The sequence below is a fragment of the Microcebus murinus genome, chromosome 12 (genome assembly GCF_040939455.1).
Source record: "Microcebus murinus isolate Inina chromosome 12, M.murinus_Inina_mat1.0, whole genome shotgun sequence".
Lineage (NCBI taxonomy): Eukaryota > Metazoa > Chordata > Mammalia > Primates > Cheirogaleidae > Microcebus > Microcebus murinus.
In genome coordinates, this window is record NC_134115.1 from 90,198,955 (window position 1) to 90,219,425 (window position 20,471).

General features: G+C 38.9%; 1 protein-coding gene and 1 pseudogene across 1 annotated transcript in view; both read right to left on the reverse strand.

Moving 5' to 3' along the window:
* SETX (senataxin) overlaps positions 1–20,471 on the reverse strand; it is a 78,946-nt gene that overhangs the window by 14,060 nt on the left and 44,415 nt on the right. Inside the window, exons 13-21 of the mRNA XM_012744093.3 lie at positions 19,981–20,213; positions 18,622–18,789; positions 17,920–18,076; positions 12,081–12,182; positions 11,783–11,898; positions 10,567–10,638; positions 8,728–8,877; positions 7,632–7,739; positions 347–534 (exon numbers count right to left, since the gene is read on the reverse strand). Of these exons, the coding sequence (XP_012599547.1) occupies positions 347–534; positions 7,632–7,739; positions 8,728–8,877; positions 10,567–10,638; positions 11,783–11,898; positions 12,081–12,182; positions 17,920–18,076; positions 18,622–18,789; positions 19,981–20,213 (1,294 nt within the window). The remainder of the gene's footprint in view (positions 1–346; positions 535–7,631; positions 7,740–8,727; positions 8,878–10,566; positions 10,639–11,782; positions 11,899–12,080; positions 12,183–17,919; positions 18,077–18,621; positions 18,790–19,980; positions 20,214–20,471) is intronic.
* LOC105859866 (partitioning defective 3 homolog pseudogene) lies at positions 565–4,233 on the reverse strand (annotated as a pseudogene).

Consider the following 20,471-nt stretch of genomic DNA (forward strand, 5'->3'; position numbering starts at 1 on the left):
TGATTGGAAAGTTACTCATAATAAGTGAAAAACAGCATACCATAAAACATTATTGTAGAATATGATCCAACCTTTTTCCAAACATTTTACAAAGAAGAAAAGTAAAAAAAAAAAGAATAATAATTAAGAAAAGGATATGCGTAATAAAAGAACTGGAAATAGATATACCAAAAGTTACCAGTGATTATTTTGGGGTAGTATAAATATGGGTGATTTTTCCCCCTTTTTCTGTATTTGTGGTAATGCATGATGGCTTTTATAAAACAAAAGAAAACTACAGTAAAGAATCTATTCTTCTTAAATAGCTATAAATAAAATAAGCTCACAAGCAATGAAAGGAACCCACCTATTTGTTTTCAAGCTTCTGTTATAAATATAATTAGAAGGGAAGAGACATATGTCTGGATGCATCCTATACTGAATAGTAAGCTGTAGAATAGGCAGTCTGCCGATCATGTTGTGTTCTACGTTCTCTTCCAGTAGTTTGTAGAAGCGAGCCATCATTGATTGGTCGTAGCCATACTCCTGTGCTTTCTGAGAAGGGAAAAATAAGGCAGTAATTTCCAAGAATTCATTTATACTTTTCCCATTGTTAGAAATATAATCACCGAGCTTAACATGCATATGGCCAAGGTTCAGGTGGCATAAGACTACCAACAACCATAGATTCAGAGAAAGGAAAGGTTTCTGGCCCTGATTCTCAAAAAGCCATGAATACTGAATATAGTAAGTTGAGGTATTTTCTCTTTATTTAGAATACTCACACACTGCTTATGAAAGAGATGTAATCTTATGAATGGCTACAACCAATGCTATTCTGATGCTAACAGATGCCAACAAAAAGAATCACTAATACAGGAAGCAAAGAAATGTAACACGAATTAAACAATTATTTCTGGGGTATGCCCTCACAGAAACAAATATTGACTGCCATTATAAACAAGCCTTTTGAAGACCAAGTTCTTTTTTTTTTTTTTTCATTAAAAGTAAATTTATTGTTTGTTTAAAAAAAAAAACTGTGCAATATGTGCTGTTCAAGACATTTTTGAATCGGGTTTGTTGTTCATCTCTTCTCGGGCTTCAGTTTGGCAAGGCTGAACATGTCGCCCAAGCCCTTGAGCATTCCTTTCTTGGCTTTCATTTTATCCTTCTCCTTATCTCTCTCTTTCTTCCTCTCTTTTCCAGTTTTGCCCTTTTTCCTATCAGTCCTGTCACCTTTCTCTTGGTTTCCGTTCATGTGTCTCTCCAGAGACTGGGAGGGCTGATCGCTGGCTGTGGACACTGACTCTCTCCCTGATCTTGAACTTTCTTCAGTATCTTCTTCCAAGGTCTCCATGCCTTCATCGTCATCATCTACTGCAGGTTTGTCATAAGACTTGTCAATGGCAGCTCTGAAGCTCTCATTGCATCCCCTTCCTCTGATGATCCGTGGCCGTGGGCGATGGAAAGGAATATCCCCATTCAGAGTCACCTCGGCAACGGCTGTCTGCAGATTCTCTAATGAACTTGACTTCTTCAGACCCAGGGAAGGTTCCACATCTCTACTGGGGGAACCTGCTTTCTGGTCATCCACTGTATTGAGTTTAGTCTCGTTAGCTATACCTAAATCCATGCTTTTTGATTTTCGTGTTTTAACGAAATCCAATTGACTGGCATCTGAAAATTGCTTTGTGCGTTTTTCTGACATACTCTGGCGTCCAAATCCTTCTCCTTGAAAAGCAAGAACTGGATCAACGTCTGGACTCAAAGAGCAGTCAGCTGAGTCAGTGATTGCAGCCTTGGCCCACATGCCAGCAGCGTCTGTCGTCACGAACCCCACATTGTCGTGGGAGCTGAAGAGGACTGGTCAGAGAGGTGTGGAGGAAGCACTGGCAACCTGTCATCTTCTATGATAACAGTATCGTCCTGGGGCACGTTCACTGTGGGGGACAGCTGGTATTTACCCATTATCCTACTGAGGGCAGCATTTCTCGTGGGCGACTCATCAAGCCCCTCAATCCCACTGTAGAGGGAATGGGAGATTCTCCGTTCTCTGTCATCCAACACTGTTTCGATGGGCAGCTCAGGTCCAGGGGGGCTCCCAGGTGAATTTAGCTCATGGCATTTGCTTATTCTTCTTGCAACAATGAGCTGGATCATTCCTCGTTTGTTGCCCTAGGTGGACATGGACCATCTCAGGGTTTCCATGGTGTCCTGGTTAGTCTTGCCCAACAGGGATTCTCCATTTACTGCTATCAGCTGATCATTCACACGAAGCCTTCCATCCTTGGATGCTGCTCCTCCATTGATAATGGACTTGACAAAGATTCCCAAATCTGCATGGTTCTCTTTGGACCTGACACTGACATCAAGACCGGCAGATCCTGAATCATTAAGTGGAACTTCGAACGTCAGAAATTCCCTAATGCCACTGGGTGTGAGAACAATATCTTCATCTTCTGCTTTCGTTTCTTTTGGAATCTGCATCTGGCTTGGCTCTGCATTCAGTTCCCTTGGGTGGAAGGCGTCTTCCTGACAAAAGACCAGAAGGCTCACAGTTCCTTCCATCTTGGTGCTTCTCAACAGCGAAACAACTTCCTCTTGGGATTTGCCTGCTAAATCTACTCCATTTACCTCTATAAGTCTGTCTCCTGCCTTGAGTCTACCATCTTGAATTGCAGCCCCCCGTGGGAGGATGTTTTTCACATAAATTGGAGCTGAGCCACCTATTGTCACATCTTGGGAAGTGATGCTAAATCCCAAACCTTCTGTACCTTTCTTAAGCTGGATATTAAGCCTCTTGCCTACTTTTTTGGTGTTGCTTACTTTTTTACTGCTGCTTACATTCGTGCTAAATACATTGTGGGGTGCTAGGGCTGGCGCTGACGGCGGCTTTCCAGAGGGGTGCAAACTGTGAGGTAGTCGTGGGTGAGAGTCTAGCTGCTCGGGCGGGTGGTTCAGTCTGGGTGCTCTCTGCACCGTGTGAAGCCCTACGCTATTCATGCTCCTGTTGTCCATATACTGGCTGTCAGGGCTGAAGCAACCTGAATAGTAAACTGTTCTTCTCACTTTGGGAGAGTTGTTCATACTGCTCTTTCTTTGCTGCAGGAACCACATGGAACCAAATGATGGGTGTACGCATGGCTTGGCGAAACATATGTTGTGCTTGTTCAAATCTTCTATTCCGAAGGTCGCCATCATTAATCCTGACAATGCAATCACTCTCATGAAAAAGGTTTTCTTGTTCAGCTTTACCACCTTTCTCCAATCGTTTTACTAATAACCCCAGAGTTCTGCCGCCTCAAGCACTGAAAGGCACTACATGGATTCCCAGAGGCCCGCCATCGTTGGGGACTTGTACGAGCTTTACCATATCATCCAGAGAAAAGTTGGGTATGTTCTCCAAACCCGTGTCAGCATGTCCGACTGGTTCGACACGGCTGTCATCTTCTTCTGTTCCGTCCTCATCCTGTTCTTGTTTCTCGAGCCACTTGTCCACCATTGGGTGACTGGCACTCAGAGACAAGCGAGCATTGTCTCTCTGAAATTGGTTAGACCAGTTACTAGTATCCCATGGGAGGCTTCTGTAGTTTTCATCTTTCTTTCTGTCGCAGGGTTTTGGGCTCCCAGCGGGATTCTGCTTAAGGAAGCCGGCAGTTGTTGACCAGCGAGTGGGGTTTTTCCTTGAAGGCTCTTCAGAGGAAAAGTTATTATTGCTGACAGAAGTGGAGAGGCTGATTAAAGCTGGGTCACTGCTTCGTCGGACGTGAAGAGGCATATTTGCACGAAGGACTGAAGGTGTGACCTCAATTGCACTCGTTGCTTGATAAGGCTGAAAGGCGGAAACATTGGTGGTGCCAAGCTCACTACCGAGTATCTCTGGGCTCTGGGTACCTGTGGAGCTGGCACTGGTGCCATCACCCCCATGATGTGGATCTTGCTCATCGAACACTGCTACCAGTCTGTCTTTATCATCTGCTACATCACAGAGAATGTCATCTAGGTCCAGGATTCCTCCATCGCCATGTTCCAAGCGATGCACCTGTATCCAGTAGTTTGGATCCTTGGCTATGGCCTTCCAGTAGCGGGTCACCGCCTGCTGGATGAGGCTGAAAACTTTCATGTGGCCATCTCCTCACGGCACGACCACCCGGGTCCTCCCGAAGCACATGGTCACTTTCATGCCGCTGTCGCCGCGGGCTGGCCCACGCCCTCACTGAACACGGCCGGCGGCCCTGGGCCGGGGCGCTGCACTCTCAGCACGGCAGGGCCGCTGCTCACACACGCGGGCAGCTAGGGGCACGGGGGGGGGGGGGGTGCCGCTTGGATCGCCCCGAAAACCAACTTCTTCATCCTTCCATCTCCTAAGTACTGAGTACCTACAACGTGGAATGCTAAGATTACTACAGTAAGATCAAATCTCACAGAATTCAGATTCCAGTGAATGAGACACGCTCCAGACGTACAGCATGAGCATCCCTAATCTGAAAGTCTGAACTCTGCAATGCTCCAGTGCGCGTTTCCTTTGAACATCATGTTGTCAACTCAAGACGTTTGGATTTTGGAGTATTTCAAATTTTCAGCTTAGGGATGCTCAAACTCATACTAAATTCAGTTCACAAACCAAGTAATAGGTTATAAACCTGCAATCTGAAAAATAGTGACCTTAATGACAAATGAAAACTGTTTTAATGTTATCACAGTTGTGCCTTGGAATATACTTTTAAATGATAGCATCATACAAAGATTCAGAAAGGATTATGTCTTAATCTAGAAGAATGTGCTCTGAAAAGTGTGTTAAGATGATGGAATCTTCATGAGTGATGCTGAAGACACTAGCATTGAAGATGTATATGCAAAGTTTGAACATACCTGTTTCACAGACTATGAGAGTGGGGAAAAAGGGCAATATTCTTAATTAATATATTATTTATAAGTGTGATTTTAAATAGGTTTGTGTAACTAAATAAAATAATTACTAATATTTGATAATTTCATTCACTTCCCTAAAAGTTTATCTATTAGAGTTAGCCCAAAACCTAATCTTGGATCTTCTCTTTCAGGAAATAGAAAAAGGACTTATACAAAATAACACATCTACTTTCAGACAAAAACTTAGTCCATCCTACAAAATGATGTAGATTTATACATTCTGACATGGAAGGATGTCCCTGATCTGAAAAAAAGCCAACTCTGCACAGAATGATCCTGTCACCTTTAAATAAAACCAAACTCGCATACATATACATGTATACAAACCTTATAATCACTATATACCATATTTCACTAACTTATTTACCGTGAGCTATCCAATAGAATGCAAACTCCACTAGGGTAGTGATTTTGTCTATTTTCTTCACCGTCCTAACACCAAAACCTAAAATAGAGCCTGAAGTATGTTGGCATTCAATAAATATATACTGAAAAACATGAATAAATGTATACACAAATGCCCAGTAAAATCTGTTAAAATACCTATCAAACTGTTCACAGTAATTATCCTTAAAAATAGGTGGTTAGAAAGGCATGTTGTGGAAATGACCTTTGTAATTATTTTCTAAATTTTCCTCAATAAGACCGTTTTATTTATATAATAATAAAAAAGCAAAAATAGATAGATTTTTCTCATTTGCTATTTTTATCTGTCAGTAAAGTTGAGGCCCATTAAGAATCCCTTTTCGGCCGGGCATGGTGGCTCACACCTATAATCCTAGCACTCTGGGAGGCCGAAGTGGGCGGATTGCTCGAGGTCAGGAGTTCGAAACCAGCCTGAGCAAGAGTGAGACCCCATCTCTACTATAAATAAAAAGAAATTAATTGGCCAACTTATATATAGAAAAAAAAATTAGCCGGGCATGGTGGCGCATGCCTGTAGTCCTAGCCACTCAGGAGGCTGAGGCAGGAGGATCGCTTGAGCCCAGGAGTTTGAGGTTGCTGTGAGCTAGGCTGACACCACAGCACTCACTCTAGCCTGGTCAACAAAGTGAGACTCTGTCACAAAAAACCCCAAAAAAACAAAAAACAATCCCTTTTCATTACATGCTGAGGCCCTTCAGGAAGTTAAAATCAATAGATTTTTGAAACAGTGCACTATTTGAAGAAATATGGTACAGAGTTCGCTCTTCATTCTCCAAGAACAAAAAGTCACCTGCAGCATTTCTTCCCTACAGACACAGGTTTTCACTCAGCAACAGGTGTGCTTCTGGGCGATACCCTAGCATGATCAGGCACCTGTGCCCAGATGTCATACAAAGAACTGCACTATCATTTTGAATAATTCCCAAGTTAAAAACCACTAACAACAACAACCACCTGCATGCATTTCATACTTCAACAGAAAGACTTTGAAAATGATCTGCTCTCTAGGATTGAGAACCACTATTGAGGCCACTATTCTATAGTTGTATAAATAATCTATGTGATTATGAAAAAATGCAAATTTTACTACATTTCAAAACCCTGGTCTGGACCTATTCAGATTATCAGATTAGGGATCATTTCAGATTTTCAGATTAGGGATGCTCATGCTCTAAGTCTGGAGTGGTCTCCTCCACTGGAATCTCAGCTCTGTGAGATTGGATCTTACTCACTGTAGCAATCTCAGATTATCTCAAACATCTATCAAGTCCTGATTCTGATGTGCATTTCTAAGAGACATCTTTAGTGAGATTAAAAAAAAAAAACAGGCCGGGCGCTGTGGCTCACGCCTGTAATCCTAGCTCTTGGGAGGCCGAGGCGGGCGGATTGCTCAAGGTCAGGAGTTCGAAACCAGCCTGAGCAAGAGCGAGACCCCGTCTCTACTATAAATAGAAAGAAATTAATTGGCCAACTGATATATATATAAAAAAAAATTAGCCGGGCATGGTGGCACATGCCTGTAGTCCCAGCTACCCGGGAGGCTGAGGCAGAAGGATCACTTGAGCCCAGGAGTTTGAGGTTGCTGTGAGCGAGGCTGACGCCACGGCACTCACTCTAGCCTGGGCAACAAAGTGAGACTCTGTCTCAAAAAAAAAAAAAAAAAAAAAAAAAAACAAAGTAGAGTGAACCACAATCTAGAGGTGCTTACCTCCCCACAGGCAGAGTTCACAATTAATCCTTTTTTTCCCTGACATCTTTGCTTTCAGATGATGCAAAAGGCACAGACACTTTCTTGTACTACAGAATGCTCTATTCTAAAATTGGAAATGTACTCCAAAAATAATTTCTTTTTATGGTGTTTTCCTCAAATTTGCACATATTTAAACAAAAATCAGGAGGTTGGTATTCTTTTCCTTGTTTTTAAAGTTCTTTTATTATTGTTTTGGTGTTTGTTGTGTTATTCAAATAAATCCAATTCAGCCTTTAAAATATCTGCAGCACCCCCTTTCCTGATGGGAAAGAGCCTGACCATCCACAGGCTTCCAGTCCTGACGTTTGCACACTCCTGCCATATGCAGACACAGAAGCACAACTATGAGCAAAGGGATATTTTTAGAGATTTTTTTTTAAGACACATTAAGACTTAAAAATGGTCTTGGGGTCTTCTTTTCTGACATTCCCTACCTTTCCCTCCAAATAAGAGATGTCAATCCAATAAATACACCACCCTCCTGGAAACAAACAAGCAAAAAGCCCCTTCCGCCTTAAAGCAAGCTGAACATGAAAAAACTTACCATAGAAATGACTGTGGGAGGGAGCTGTTTAGGATCTCCTACCAGAACAAGCTTATTGCAGCGATGGATGAGTGGAGTAAGAGTCTCAACTTCACAAGACTGCCCAGCCTTGGTAAGAAAGTACAGAGGGAGAAATTGTCTTAATTACCTTTGCTATTAATTTATCCATACATACTTTAATTAAAGTTCTAAGCATTCATAAAAGTACCACATTCTCCTTCTGCACCAAATATCAAAAATTAGTATTTTCTTTCATTAGGGGAAAAACCCCCTTAAACACCATTAAAAAAAAAAAAAAAAAATCAAACGTATTTTGAAGTTGACCACCATGGAAGCCACTACCACTTAGGAACCAGCCACAAGTTAGAAGGCCATGTAAGCTCTAGGTTTGTGTTCTCTGTTCCTGTTCGGCATGAGCCTGAAAAAATTTTCTTCTCTTCTAATGTTCTTTTAGAACTTTCTGAATGAAGTTCAAGTATCTCATTAGGTGTGCCTGTGTGTTTTCCCCAATCTTTCTTCCTTGTTCCCCAGCAGGCCTCTTCAATCACAAGACTCAAGTTTCTTTTCAATTCAATGACATTTTCTTCAATTATCTAATCATTTCCACTCTGTTCTCTCCTTTCATTCTGGTGAATATTGGATCTTGGGTCTCCTGGATCAATTCTCTGTATCTCATGCTCCTTCTCTTTTGTCTTCTGACTCTACAATCTGGCAAATGTGGTAGGTACCCAATAAATGTTTACTCAAAGAATGAGCTAGCAATAAAGGATGTAAGTTGAAAACACTGTGGCTCAAAGCTGTATTAAACTACTTCAAAAGGTATTCCTACTTCAAGAGATGTTCCAAGCAGGAGCTAGCACCCAGCATAGATTTTGTTAGAAACAGTTATCCTAGAGACTATAATCCCAATACTGGAAAAGCCGTTTTAACTATGGTGGGTAAATAGCAGCATATTACACCCTAAGGGAATACACATATAATGGGAGGTAAAAATCAGATGCAAAAAAACCATTTTATCAACATCTCAGCAGCCATAATTCATAAGACTTACTCCTCATCGTACTAGTCAAAGTTGTATGGCCCCCTGCTCACTGACCTCATCAACAATGACACAACTGAAGGGAACACCCCCTTGCCCACGAAAAGCAGACTCTAGTAGTAAACCACCACTTGTGCTCAATGTGCAGCAGATAACATGGGACTCTAAGATGATGATACTCTGTGTTTTTTGTGGACGTCCTTGAACCTAAGAGAACAAATAAATAATATATTTAAACATATATAAATATATACAAAAAAATACATAATCTATATTGCACATAAACCCTTGACTATGACAGGCCTATTTTTACTACATAACACCCACCATTTATTATGCAACAGAAAAATATTTAGTAAAAGTTAGGGGGAAACCTGAACTCTAGAAAATAACAGAAATATTCAAGATAATCAGAAACAAACCAGAAAAAAAATATTATGCTTTGCAGTCTAAGGGTATAAAATCATTTAAGCACCATTCTAAAAAAATGTATTCAAGGTTTGATTTGGTCAAAGTAGATTACAATTCTTCTTGCAGCCAGATGCATATAATCAAGTTTCAGAGTAAGTACAGATTAAAGAATTCTACTGAGTTGTGAAACAATTATCTGAGTAAAACCAGAGTTAGAACTAAGGTTGAACATATATTTTTCTGTTAGACAACGTAAATGGCCCCTCACGGTGTGCACCATGTCATGGTCCCATAAATACACTGGTACTCTTATCAGAGATTCAGTTTGCCTACTTCTGCTACTAAGAGGCAGCAGTGATTCATCTTTGCTATATATTTGACCATGGAGCTCAAGAGGGTGGCACTGTGGTCCTCCACAACTTACAGGGCAAAGCACTGTCAGCTTTCTCAGCCATCTAGTGAGTAAAAATGCCAAGCATGACTAAGTCAATGGTCCACAGAATGCGTGTCATGAACAGCAAAAACCACAACACCTGTGAACATGGACTTCATCATTAAATTTGGGAAGATTTTGCACTCAGTTTAAAATTTTAATAAAGAGCTTTCACATAATTTTTAGTTTCAATAAAAACAAACTGCTAATGGAAATATGCATTAAATTCAATTGTATTTATTTAGCCACATAGAGAAGGCTAATAATACATTTAAGAGAAAAACCTCAGCTCAAAAATACTTGTAACATCTCTGGTCACAATTACCCCCCCTCCCCGACCTTGCTTGGTCTGATCAGGGCTGCATTCTGATGATCATGGCATACATCTGGCTCAGTCTAGCTTCACTTAGTCTAAATCTTATCTGCTATTTTTACATCCAAAGAATACTGGGGAAAGCTACACATGTTACAGGATTCTGATGATCAAAGACAAATACAGAGTTAATGCTCTAAGCCAAGAATTGCAAAAACAAACAAAAAAAGTGCTGTACTTTCTTATGCCAAATCCTACCCACCATCACTCTTCTATCCAGGCTGGAGCACTGGAAAACCCACAGTGCTAAGCCCCCTTCGTCCTAAAGTTCACACAGGTGATTTTTTTTCTTTTTAATAGGGAAAAAAACCAAAAACCCGTTTTCACTATTTATCTGATTATTATAACTGGTTTCTGCAATGGGTGGAAAGCAGAAATAGAGCACCTTATAAGAGGGATTTTAAATATTTATCCTGACCTAAAACAGAAAAAAGATAATTTATAATCACTTCTTTGTTTGAAATCTCAGATGGTGATAAAAATTCATTCTTAGGTTACAGAAACAAGTGTAAAATAAATAACTGTAATTCCACCATTTTCTCCACTTCCATAAATGTCTGCAATTTTTCATAATAAACATTTTAAAGTGTAATTGAGAAAACCCCATAGGTAGTCTGAACTATTTCATAATTAAATTAAAAAAGAAACATCAACACAATGCTACAGGTGAACTACTTACCTCCTTAATTTTAGAAGCAAGTTCCTGCCTTTCTTTAGAAACTTTTGCAATTTTTTCATCTAATTCTTGCCTCTAGAAAAAATTGGAATACCATCATTAAAACTAAATCAAGCCTTTTGTTTATTTATTTTTAAGTTAAACCTAGAGATGTAAAACTAAGCCCTTTAAAATGCTTTCCAATGGACTGCCTCACATTTTAATAGAGTGAGCCTATATTTTACCAATGAAACACTTATTAATCCAGCTTGTTTTCTCTTTACCAGTAAAGTCCTGACACACTTTCTATATTGCTGTGTAAGATTCAGTTATGTCATATGTATTGCATGTATGCTATCTATCTGCTTAGCATTCTAACCCTTGGAACATCATTCCTTCACTAACTTCTAGGTGGTTCAAATAAGGTTGTTAGTCACACCCTGACCATTCCTCTGCCACAGTGATAGACCTATTAATACAGGTCTGGCAAATCATGGCACCTACTCCCTTAAAAACAGGGATTAGAACTGCTTGTTCACCCAAGGACTAATCAAAGTCCTTCCCTGGAACTGAGGCATGGATGCTGGGAGAGAGACCCTCTCTCCCTTTGGAGTTTCTAAGCTGGGATAGTAGAGCCCAGAGATGTTGATACTTATTTTCTCCTGGAGAAGAAATGGCTGACACAGAGGGAAAAACCAATCAAGGAATGGAGAAATGATATCATTTGAACCTCTGGATCCACCCATGCTGAAGCTAATATACACTTGGATTTCCCAGGTATATGAGTCTGTAAATTCTCTTTTTGTCTAACCTAATTTGAACTGGGTTTCTTTAACTTATACCTGAAAGATACCTAATAAATTTAGTATAGCTTTAATATAAAGCAGTACAGCTAACAAGCCAAACACAATGCACCATCTGTTTTTTTAAATAAAGTTTTTTGGAACACAGCCACATCCATTTGTTTATATGTTATCTATGGCTTCTTTCATGCTACAAAAGCAGAGCTGAGTAGACGCAACAGAGACCAACCACACAGCCCACAAGGCCTAAGATATTTACTAACTTGTCCTTTACAAAGAAGTTTGCTAACACCTGATATAAAGACATACCAATGTAGTACATAGTTTTACACATGAATTATACCATTCCCTAATAAAAGAAGGGCATCAAATACTTATCAGCTAGTGTTTATACCTATGAGTTATCATCTAACAAATATTAAGAACTGTTTAGATACCTGTATTTCCCGTCCACCTCGGCATAAAGCTCGCTGACGGGAAAGCTCATCTAGCTGATGATCTAGAGAATCCTTTTTTCTATGCATATCCTGAACATGAGAAGGTAAGTCTTTTTCTAATAAAAAAATAAAAAATTGTATGTTAATTCGAACAAACTCACACACATACACAAACACAATGAGAAGGAAAACTAGTTTCCAAAGCTAGATTATTTCTGGGGTCTCCAAATTACCTTTAGTACCCAAGTAATTTTCTACCATACAAAAAGAAATATAGAAAACACTAGTGTGTACTTACTCATTCTGTGGTTAACTTGGCTGTCCAAACTGAATTTTAGAACCTCATTATTAATAGACTTTTCTGGACCCAGTCGTACTAAATTTATATCTCCACAGTTTCCTGTTGATAAAAATCACACTTAAAAATTAATAAGGACACTGCCAATATATCCTATCTCTAAACATAACATCTATTTCTTTCTAAGAAAATATATTAACAATCAGAGAAAGGGTAAGTTAGCATGAACTGTCAATCAACCAAATGCCAGGAACTACCCAGGTGACTCCTTATACATTGTTTCAGATATTCTTCATAATCCTGTAAGGCAAGTACTTATCACTTTTACTTAATAAAAGCTAGCAGGGTCACATAAATAGTGCATTGCAGAGTTGAGATTCTATTACACAAATGTTTTAAAGTATGTTCTATAGAACATCCCATAGCAAAACAGATTTGGGAAATGATGAATTTAACCATTTAAATAAAGCAGTTCTCTTAACTGCTTTATTTTTCTTAACTGCTTTTCTCTCAGAATATTTCAAGGACTTATATATTATTGTGTTTTAATTTCCAAAACAGAATCTTATTTGACCATCAAATCCTTTTTTGCAGAATATTCAGTATAAAATCTTTGAAACTATGCTTCACATCACATTGCTACTCCAGAATCTGAGGGACACAGGTGACAAAAATTCTTGAGTACAATAATTCCAGCAACTACAAACACCATTTAACCTGCCTATTAACCACATTTTATTTGAGATCACTCACATGTTATTATTTAATCTAAAAATTTCCCACTGCCTCACTGAGCTAAATTATAGCAATCCTACAGAGTTTATCAGTATTTATCCCAATCTGACACATCATACAGTAATTTGTTTACAATCTCCTTCTACTGTTAAGTCCCAAAAGAATAATTTTGTTTTGGTCCCTGCCTAGAACATGCCAGTGCACATAGTAAGTACAATAAACATATGTTGAATGAATGGTTTATTTTTACAGTTATCTACCACATATGTTTGATCCTAGTTCAGCTCATTCTCCTAAATTTGAGGCCAACCTCCCTGGTCATAATTTACTTGAGGGTTTTGAAAACCGCTTACCTTGGACAGATGTGGTGGCTCACCCCTGTAATCCCAGCAACTTGGGAGACTGAGGTAGCAGGATCACTTGAGGCCAAGAGTTCAAGACTAGCCTAGGCAATATAGCCAGACCCTGTCTATATAAAAAAAAAATTAGCCAGGTATGATGGCACACACCTGTATTCCTGTAGTCTCAGCTACTCAGGAGGCTGAGGTGGGAGGACTGACTAAGCCCAGGACTGACTGAGCCCAGGAGTTCCAGGCTGCAGTGAGCTATGATCACACCACTGCACTCCAGCCTGAGTGACAGAGCGAGACCCTGTCTCTAAAAAAATAAAATAAACAAAAAACTGTTTAACTCAACTGTGTTTCCACCAGAAGTGGAGATTACTTAGAAACTCACTCATTATAAATATCAAGAAATGTTCCATTAATTATAAAACATCCTTTTACATTGTAGGGGGAGAGGGGGAGACAGAGAGAGAGAGAGAGAGAGAGCACGCAATCGCGAGCTAAAAACTGCACTTGAAGGCCACTGAGCTGCTGTGGCAGCCCTGAGGGCGTGGGGTGTGAGGTGAGGGCTGATCAGTGTCTACATGCTAGGTATATGTTTTGCTCTTTAAACCAGCATTACTGAGGGATAATTTACATCCAGTAAGATGAAGAGATTTACAAATCTTTAATTCTGAGTCTGACACATGTCTACATTCACAAAACTATTAATACCATTCCAATAAAAATACAGAAATTTCTATAATGAGAGCTTGGATGTTAATGTCCACCAGAAAGTAAAGGTACCTGGAGAAGCAGAGGAGAAGCAAGTACATCTACCTTGGCCTGGTTTCAGCTGAGTTAGAAATAAATTCTCCCCTCGTACTTTCCAACCACAAGCCTGTGCCACATGTAGATTTAGGGAATAAATATATAACACAGAAAGTGACAAAGGGGATCCAACCACAAATACATTTGAGATTTTTAAAAATAAGAATGCAATGAACAATTTTATGCTTATATACAAAAACCTTAGTTGAAGTAGAAATTTTTCTTAAAAAAATATTAGCAAAACTCATTCAAAACTAGAAAACTTGCATAGACAGACGTAACTACTAATGATGTTAAAACAGTAAATAAATATGTACCAATTCTGTCAAAAAATAGACAAAAAATACAAAGTAAAACAACACTAGTAACAAATTAACCCTCAAGTAACAGATAATCTGTCTTACACAAAACATTCCAACAAATAAAAAAATTCTCAACTCATTTTTTAAAGTCTGTGTAACTTCAATTCTAAAACTAGACACAGCTATTAGGACAAAGAAAAATTACAGACTGGGCTCATTTATGAACACTAATTTCAAAGTCCTAAATAAAACATTAGCAATTTAGCAGTGTGCTAAAATTAATACAAGATCAAGTTGACCTTATTCTAGGAATTAAAGCTATTTTAACACCAGAGAAACACTGTAATTTACCATAGTAACAGATTAAAGAAAAACTTCATTACTATTTCAATGGAAGAAAAAAAAGCAAGCAATAAAATTCAATACCCATTTCTGATAAGAACTCTTAATGAGAAAGGAACTCTTCAACTGATAAAGGATATATATATGTATACATATATATAAAAATACAAAACTCAGAAACACCATATGTAATAGGAAGATGTCTCAGGCATTTCCTTAAAAGACACCCAGGACCACCCAGACGTAGTAAAAAGAAGTGAAAATGAAAGTGGTGAAAAAGAAGAAAGCGCTCTCTTTACTCACAGAAGGTGTCATTGCTCTCTAATTTAAAAATCCAACCTAGACATACATTTGCCTCATCCTAGTCCTGATCTTGCTGTGGAGTCAACACACCTAAACTGCCAGGGACAGGTAAGCAAAACTGCACAGACACACGAAAGGAATAGGGAAGAAGCAAAAACCAAACAAAAAACAAAACTGCACCTGCTGCACACCACACGAGGATTGCTCTTAGGAGTATAAAATGGTGCCACCACTTTCAATTACAATTTGGCACTACCTAGAAAACTAAAGAAAACTAACTTTCAACCCCACATTTTCACCTCTGGACATATGCTAGAAACCCGTGTTTTTACAAACACTTTCTAACTTTGACCTATATTATAAAGTACACTTTACACTCAAACCCAGCACATGTATGTGCGCATACACACACACAACTGAAACAAATTTCACAAAACAATAAAGGTTGAGTATCCCTAATCTCTGAAATCCTTGGGGCCAAAGTGTTCCACATTTTGGATATTTTGGATTTTGTATTATTTGTATTATATTTGCCAGTTGATCATCTCTAATCCAAATATCTGAAATCTGATCTGTTCCAATAAACCAATGAGTACTTCCTTTAAGCATCATACTGGCACTCAAAAATTCTGGATTTTTAACATTTCAGATTAGGAATACTCAACCTGTATTTACCCAGACTGCTTATACTCTGTTCTTTTCTATTTTCTTCTATTGTATTTTAACTTTTTAAAGTATGCTAATCCTGGTATCACTAAACTGATTTTCCAATCCATTGGTACTGTGGTCCCCAACCCCCTGGCCATGGACCAGTACCAGTCTGGTCTGTGTCCTGTTAAAGACTGGGCTGCAGACTATAGCCATTCCTCACCACCCCCTTGAAAAAACTGTCCTTTATGAAACTTAAGAAATGGGTGTTTGGGGCGTGCACAGCAGGAGATGAGCAGCAGGCAAGCCAGAGAAGCGTCATCTGTTATTTACAGCCACTCCTCATTGCTTGCATCACGGCCTGAGCTCTGCACTGCCATTCCCCCCCAATCCATAGAAAAATTGTCTTCCATGAAACCAGTCCCTGGTGCAAAAAAGGTTGGGGACCACTACATCAGTACGTCACAATCCACAATTTGAAAAGCACTGCCCTAGAAAGCTGCATGTATATGCAAGAGACATGACTAAGAACGTTTTTGTGCTTTAGGGTACTCCTTTTAACGGTTATATATAGTATTACACAGTACAATTCATTTATCTATGGTAGTAAACATTTTTATACCTGATTGGAGAAATATGCACAATTATAAGAAGTTTCACTATAATAAAATTGAAAATAATAAAAAATTGAAAAGAATCTAAATTATCAATGCATAATGAATAAACTGTGCACTCATACAATGAAATACTGCAGTTAATAATACGTGCAATCATCAATTTCACACATGTAATGAATGGCAAGTAAGAGCTGCAGATTGACAATGTACTGGAGGTGTTAAAAAACAAACAGATTCTACACGTAGGTAGTAACACATATGTAGTTAAAAGTAAAAACGTGTTGATCTCTGAGAATAAAGATGACATGTCCCAGCCTCTTTTGTAGCTGAGTGTGGCCAAGAGGACATAAGCAGAGGTGCTACTGGCAGCATCTAGGAATCTTCCTTAAAATATGGCTAGTATGCTCCCTTTGCCCCTCCTTCATCTTTTTCTCCCCCTTGCTGAAGCTGGAGCAGCTATCCCTGACCAGGAAGCACACTAAGAAATGGAGGCCACACATGGTGGAGTAACAGATAAGAGGAGCCTGGGTATCCAAAGACTCTGAAGCAGAGTTACCAAACCAGTTAACTCTGGTCCTAGTCCCAGAATGCCCACCTCAGTGCTTTTGAATAAAAAAGAGGGAAACTTCTATCATTTAAGCTGCTGTATTTGGAGTATCTATTACTTGCAACCAAATCTAACCCTAATTGATAAAAGGCACTGTCAGATATCCTTATAGAAAATAAAATTTGGCAGCGAAGACAAGACATGAGCTTAGGAAAGCAGTCTAATACAAAGTCATAACCCAAAATGAGTTGTAAGAAGAGTGTTAAGGTTAAGTAAATAGAAATGATTTTCCATCTTCCCTGAAGTGTCCTGAGTCATCTGTGGTAATGCTCTTCACTAGTTCTACTGGAAAAAGTTATTCCTATAGTGCATTTAACATCTCTAAGCTTCAGTTTCCCCACCTATAAAACACAGATAGGAGGGTCAATAACCTAGTTCACAGGATTCCTTCAAGGGCTGCTGACACGTGGTAAGAAGCACTCAGTAACTACAAACAATATAAGCCGGTGCTCACTGAAAGCCTCAACGTTCATCACCCTCTAATGTGCTAGGACTTTTCAGTCATCCAAGCTTTGCTGAGCCTCAATTAACTGCCAGGCACTGTTCTAGGCACTGGAGATACTGCAGTGAAACAATCCAAACCCCCGCCTTTGTGAAGCTTACTATATTCTAGTTATACTGAACCACTCAAGGATCTCTGGCCCTGGTCCTTTTTACTTATAGTAATCCCTGCTCAAGCCTCCCTCCCTTACCCTCCCCACCCCTACTTCCTGTAGCTAACTCCTACTTGCTCTTCAGGTTTCTTCTCTGACGTGATTTCCTCTGTAAGCCTTCCCTAGTTCTCACAAGGCTGAATCAAGAATCCCTCTAAGGTATCTGAAAACACTCCCCATCTTAACCCTATTATGGAACTTATCACTGTATGCTGTAATTGTCCACTGACTTACCCTCTTCCTCATTAGACTGTATGTCTCCTTGAAGGCTTCACTGTTAAAAAATCAGTACTTGGCACAGTGCCTGGCATCAGGTATATGCTCAATAAAATATGTGCTAAATGAATCAACAAGTACATATGGGCCACAGGCCCAAGGAGAAGTTATTACCACGATTGGTTTGCTCTTTGTCATTTAAAGCTGCCCACAGTAAACACTGAAAACAAAAACAAATTAGAAACCCATGTAAGTATCATACCCAAAGGATTCTTCTTGTCTTTACACTTTTCTTTGAATCCAAGGATAATTTTTTTCATAAGCTCATCCACAGCTGCATTGGAAGGTGCACACACAAGGACACGGTTCTGTTTGATTTTGGCATTGAAGTTTTCATCTGAATGCCCCTTCCTCTGGTTCTACAATTTGCCAAACACATACCAAACAAATAAACACACAAACAAATACCAATGAACTCTATTACATAGTTTTACAGTTTTTCTTCACTACCACGTATGCTTGAAAGTTCCCATAATAAAGTTAAGAATAAATAAAAGCATTTATATCTTACATTGGTATTAAAATTACTCCGGCATAAAATTTTATCATAACTGCTTTAGTCTTACTTTACCAACCACTCACTTTAATCAATACTCAATCCAAACAAACATAGCCCAGCAATATATTCAAGACAGTTCCTGGCATTAGATGTGACCTATAATGAATCCTAAAGACCACCATTCTAGTCCTTAGGATTTTTCCACACAAAATAGTATTTTCCACTCTTTGTACTTAGAACCTTCTGTCTCTCTGCTATTCTTCTTTCTCATACTGTTCTACATGGCATCAAAAATATACACAAAAGGGGAAAAGGTACTCCAATACCTATTTATATGTCAGTTAATTCAAGTAAAGTGCACTGACGTCCCCAGCCCACAGCACTGGTGCCTTCACTCACACCTACCTCTGTCAGCAAGCGGTACAGGAGGCCAACAATAGTTTTTGACTTTCCTGTTCCAGGTGGTCCATGAATTAGGCAGATTTTGGCAACTGATGGTGATTGTTTCACCATGGCATATGCAGTTTCTATCGCTTTCTTTTGGTCTTCATTAAAATCTCTTAAGTAGGCAATCTATATAAAAAGACATTTAAGAGAATGAGTTGTTCTTTCTGTAGTGGTACATGAGAGGAAGATAATGAAAAACATCCATTAAAATTTCTTCCAATCTGTGTCAGGCAAAAGCTTTGGTTATGGTCAGGTAAGATCTCAAAGTGACTTTTGATCTAAAAACCACTTTCACTGTTAGAAGGAATGCTAATTACTCATTACTAATTCGTGCCTGTAGGCTTCAAATATTTACAAGTACCAAATCTATATTTTTGTTTGTGATTCTTACAAAGAAGACCACAACAAACTGCATTTAATAATCTATACTTTTCTTCTATTTACTCTTTGTTTCTTTCCATTTCAGTTAATTCTCTCCTTAGACGGTAAAAATATTCCAAGACTATTTCTTTCCTAACACAATGTGATACAGTGGAAAAAGCATGATTTCAAGGTCAGGACTAAGCCTAAACTTCAGTGTTTGTTTTGTTTCAGAGACAGGATCTGGCTCTGTCCCCTTGGATGGAGAACAGTGGCCCAATCATAGTTCATCGTAACCTTGAACTACTGGGCTCAAGTGATCCTCTTGCCTCAGTCTCCCAAAGTGTGTAATCCCATGCCTAGCCTAAACTTCAGGTTAAATTACAAACTAGGTTAATAAACTCCCAACATCTCTCTAAGTCTTGGTCGCTGCTATTCATTAAATCTAAGATTCCTTTAAAAAGGTGAGAATTGACTGAGATAAAAGCACACAAAAGCCTAGCACACCATAGGGGTTCAAAAAGTATCAGTTTTCTTCTCCATTTCTCTCTGTTAATTTCCTGGAATTTATATACTGCTTAAGTGAACACATGTTCACTTAAGATAACAACTTCATCTTTGCCTTTGCAACAATACCAGTCAATTCTCCATCAATCATTCAAATGCAAATTTAACATTACTAACCCTGAGACTCCTACTCCTGAACTTTATCACCTGATGAACATTAAGTAGGAAGCTGATCTAACATTTTAACATTGCTCTTCCAGCATACCTTCAACTCTACTGTACTGTACCTTTTCCTGAGGTAAGCTGACCAACCTAATTACATACTCTGCAATATTAAAGAAAACTTAGCACTAAACTGTGCTTTCACAGTGAATGTGTCTTTGTTGTATGCAGTAGCTAACAATATGATGCTTTGACATCCTGGCATAAAATTTTCTTTTTATTACTCACAATTCTCTCAGACGTTGTAGTCAGTAAATCTTTTGTGCAGAAGTCCATGGGGTTTGGATTTAGAACAGCTCTAGCCAGCTGGTTCCGACCACTCAAGAGAGACATGGCTTTCAACTTCCTTTGTGTAGTTACCAGAGAACTGATTACAATGCACTTCACAAGCTCATTTACATTGGCTGGCAAGTTATCTTGAGTCTGGATGGAAAGGGAACACTCAGACTTCCCATTACGCACTATTATCAAGAAGGAAAAAAGCAATTTCAGTTACCAGTGAATAATGCTGTCCAAGATTGAAAAGATAATTCAGACCTAGGTATTTTATAACTTAACATTTTTTATACATTATTTAAAAAATTCATTCAATAACTATTTACTGAATGCCTCCTAAGAACCAGGGAATGTTCTATCCTCCAGAGGCTTATTTTCTAAAAGAAGAAGACAGATAGCAAAATAAACATGTCAGATGACAATAAATGTTATGAGGAAGCAGA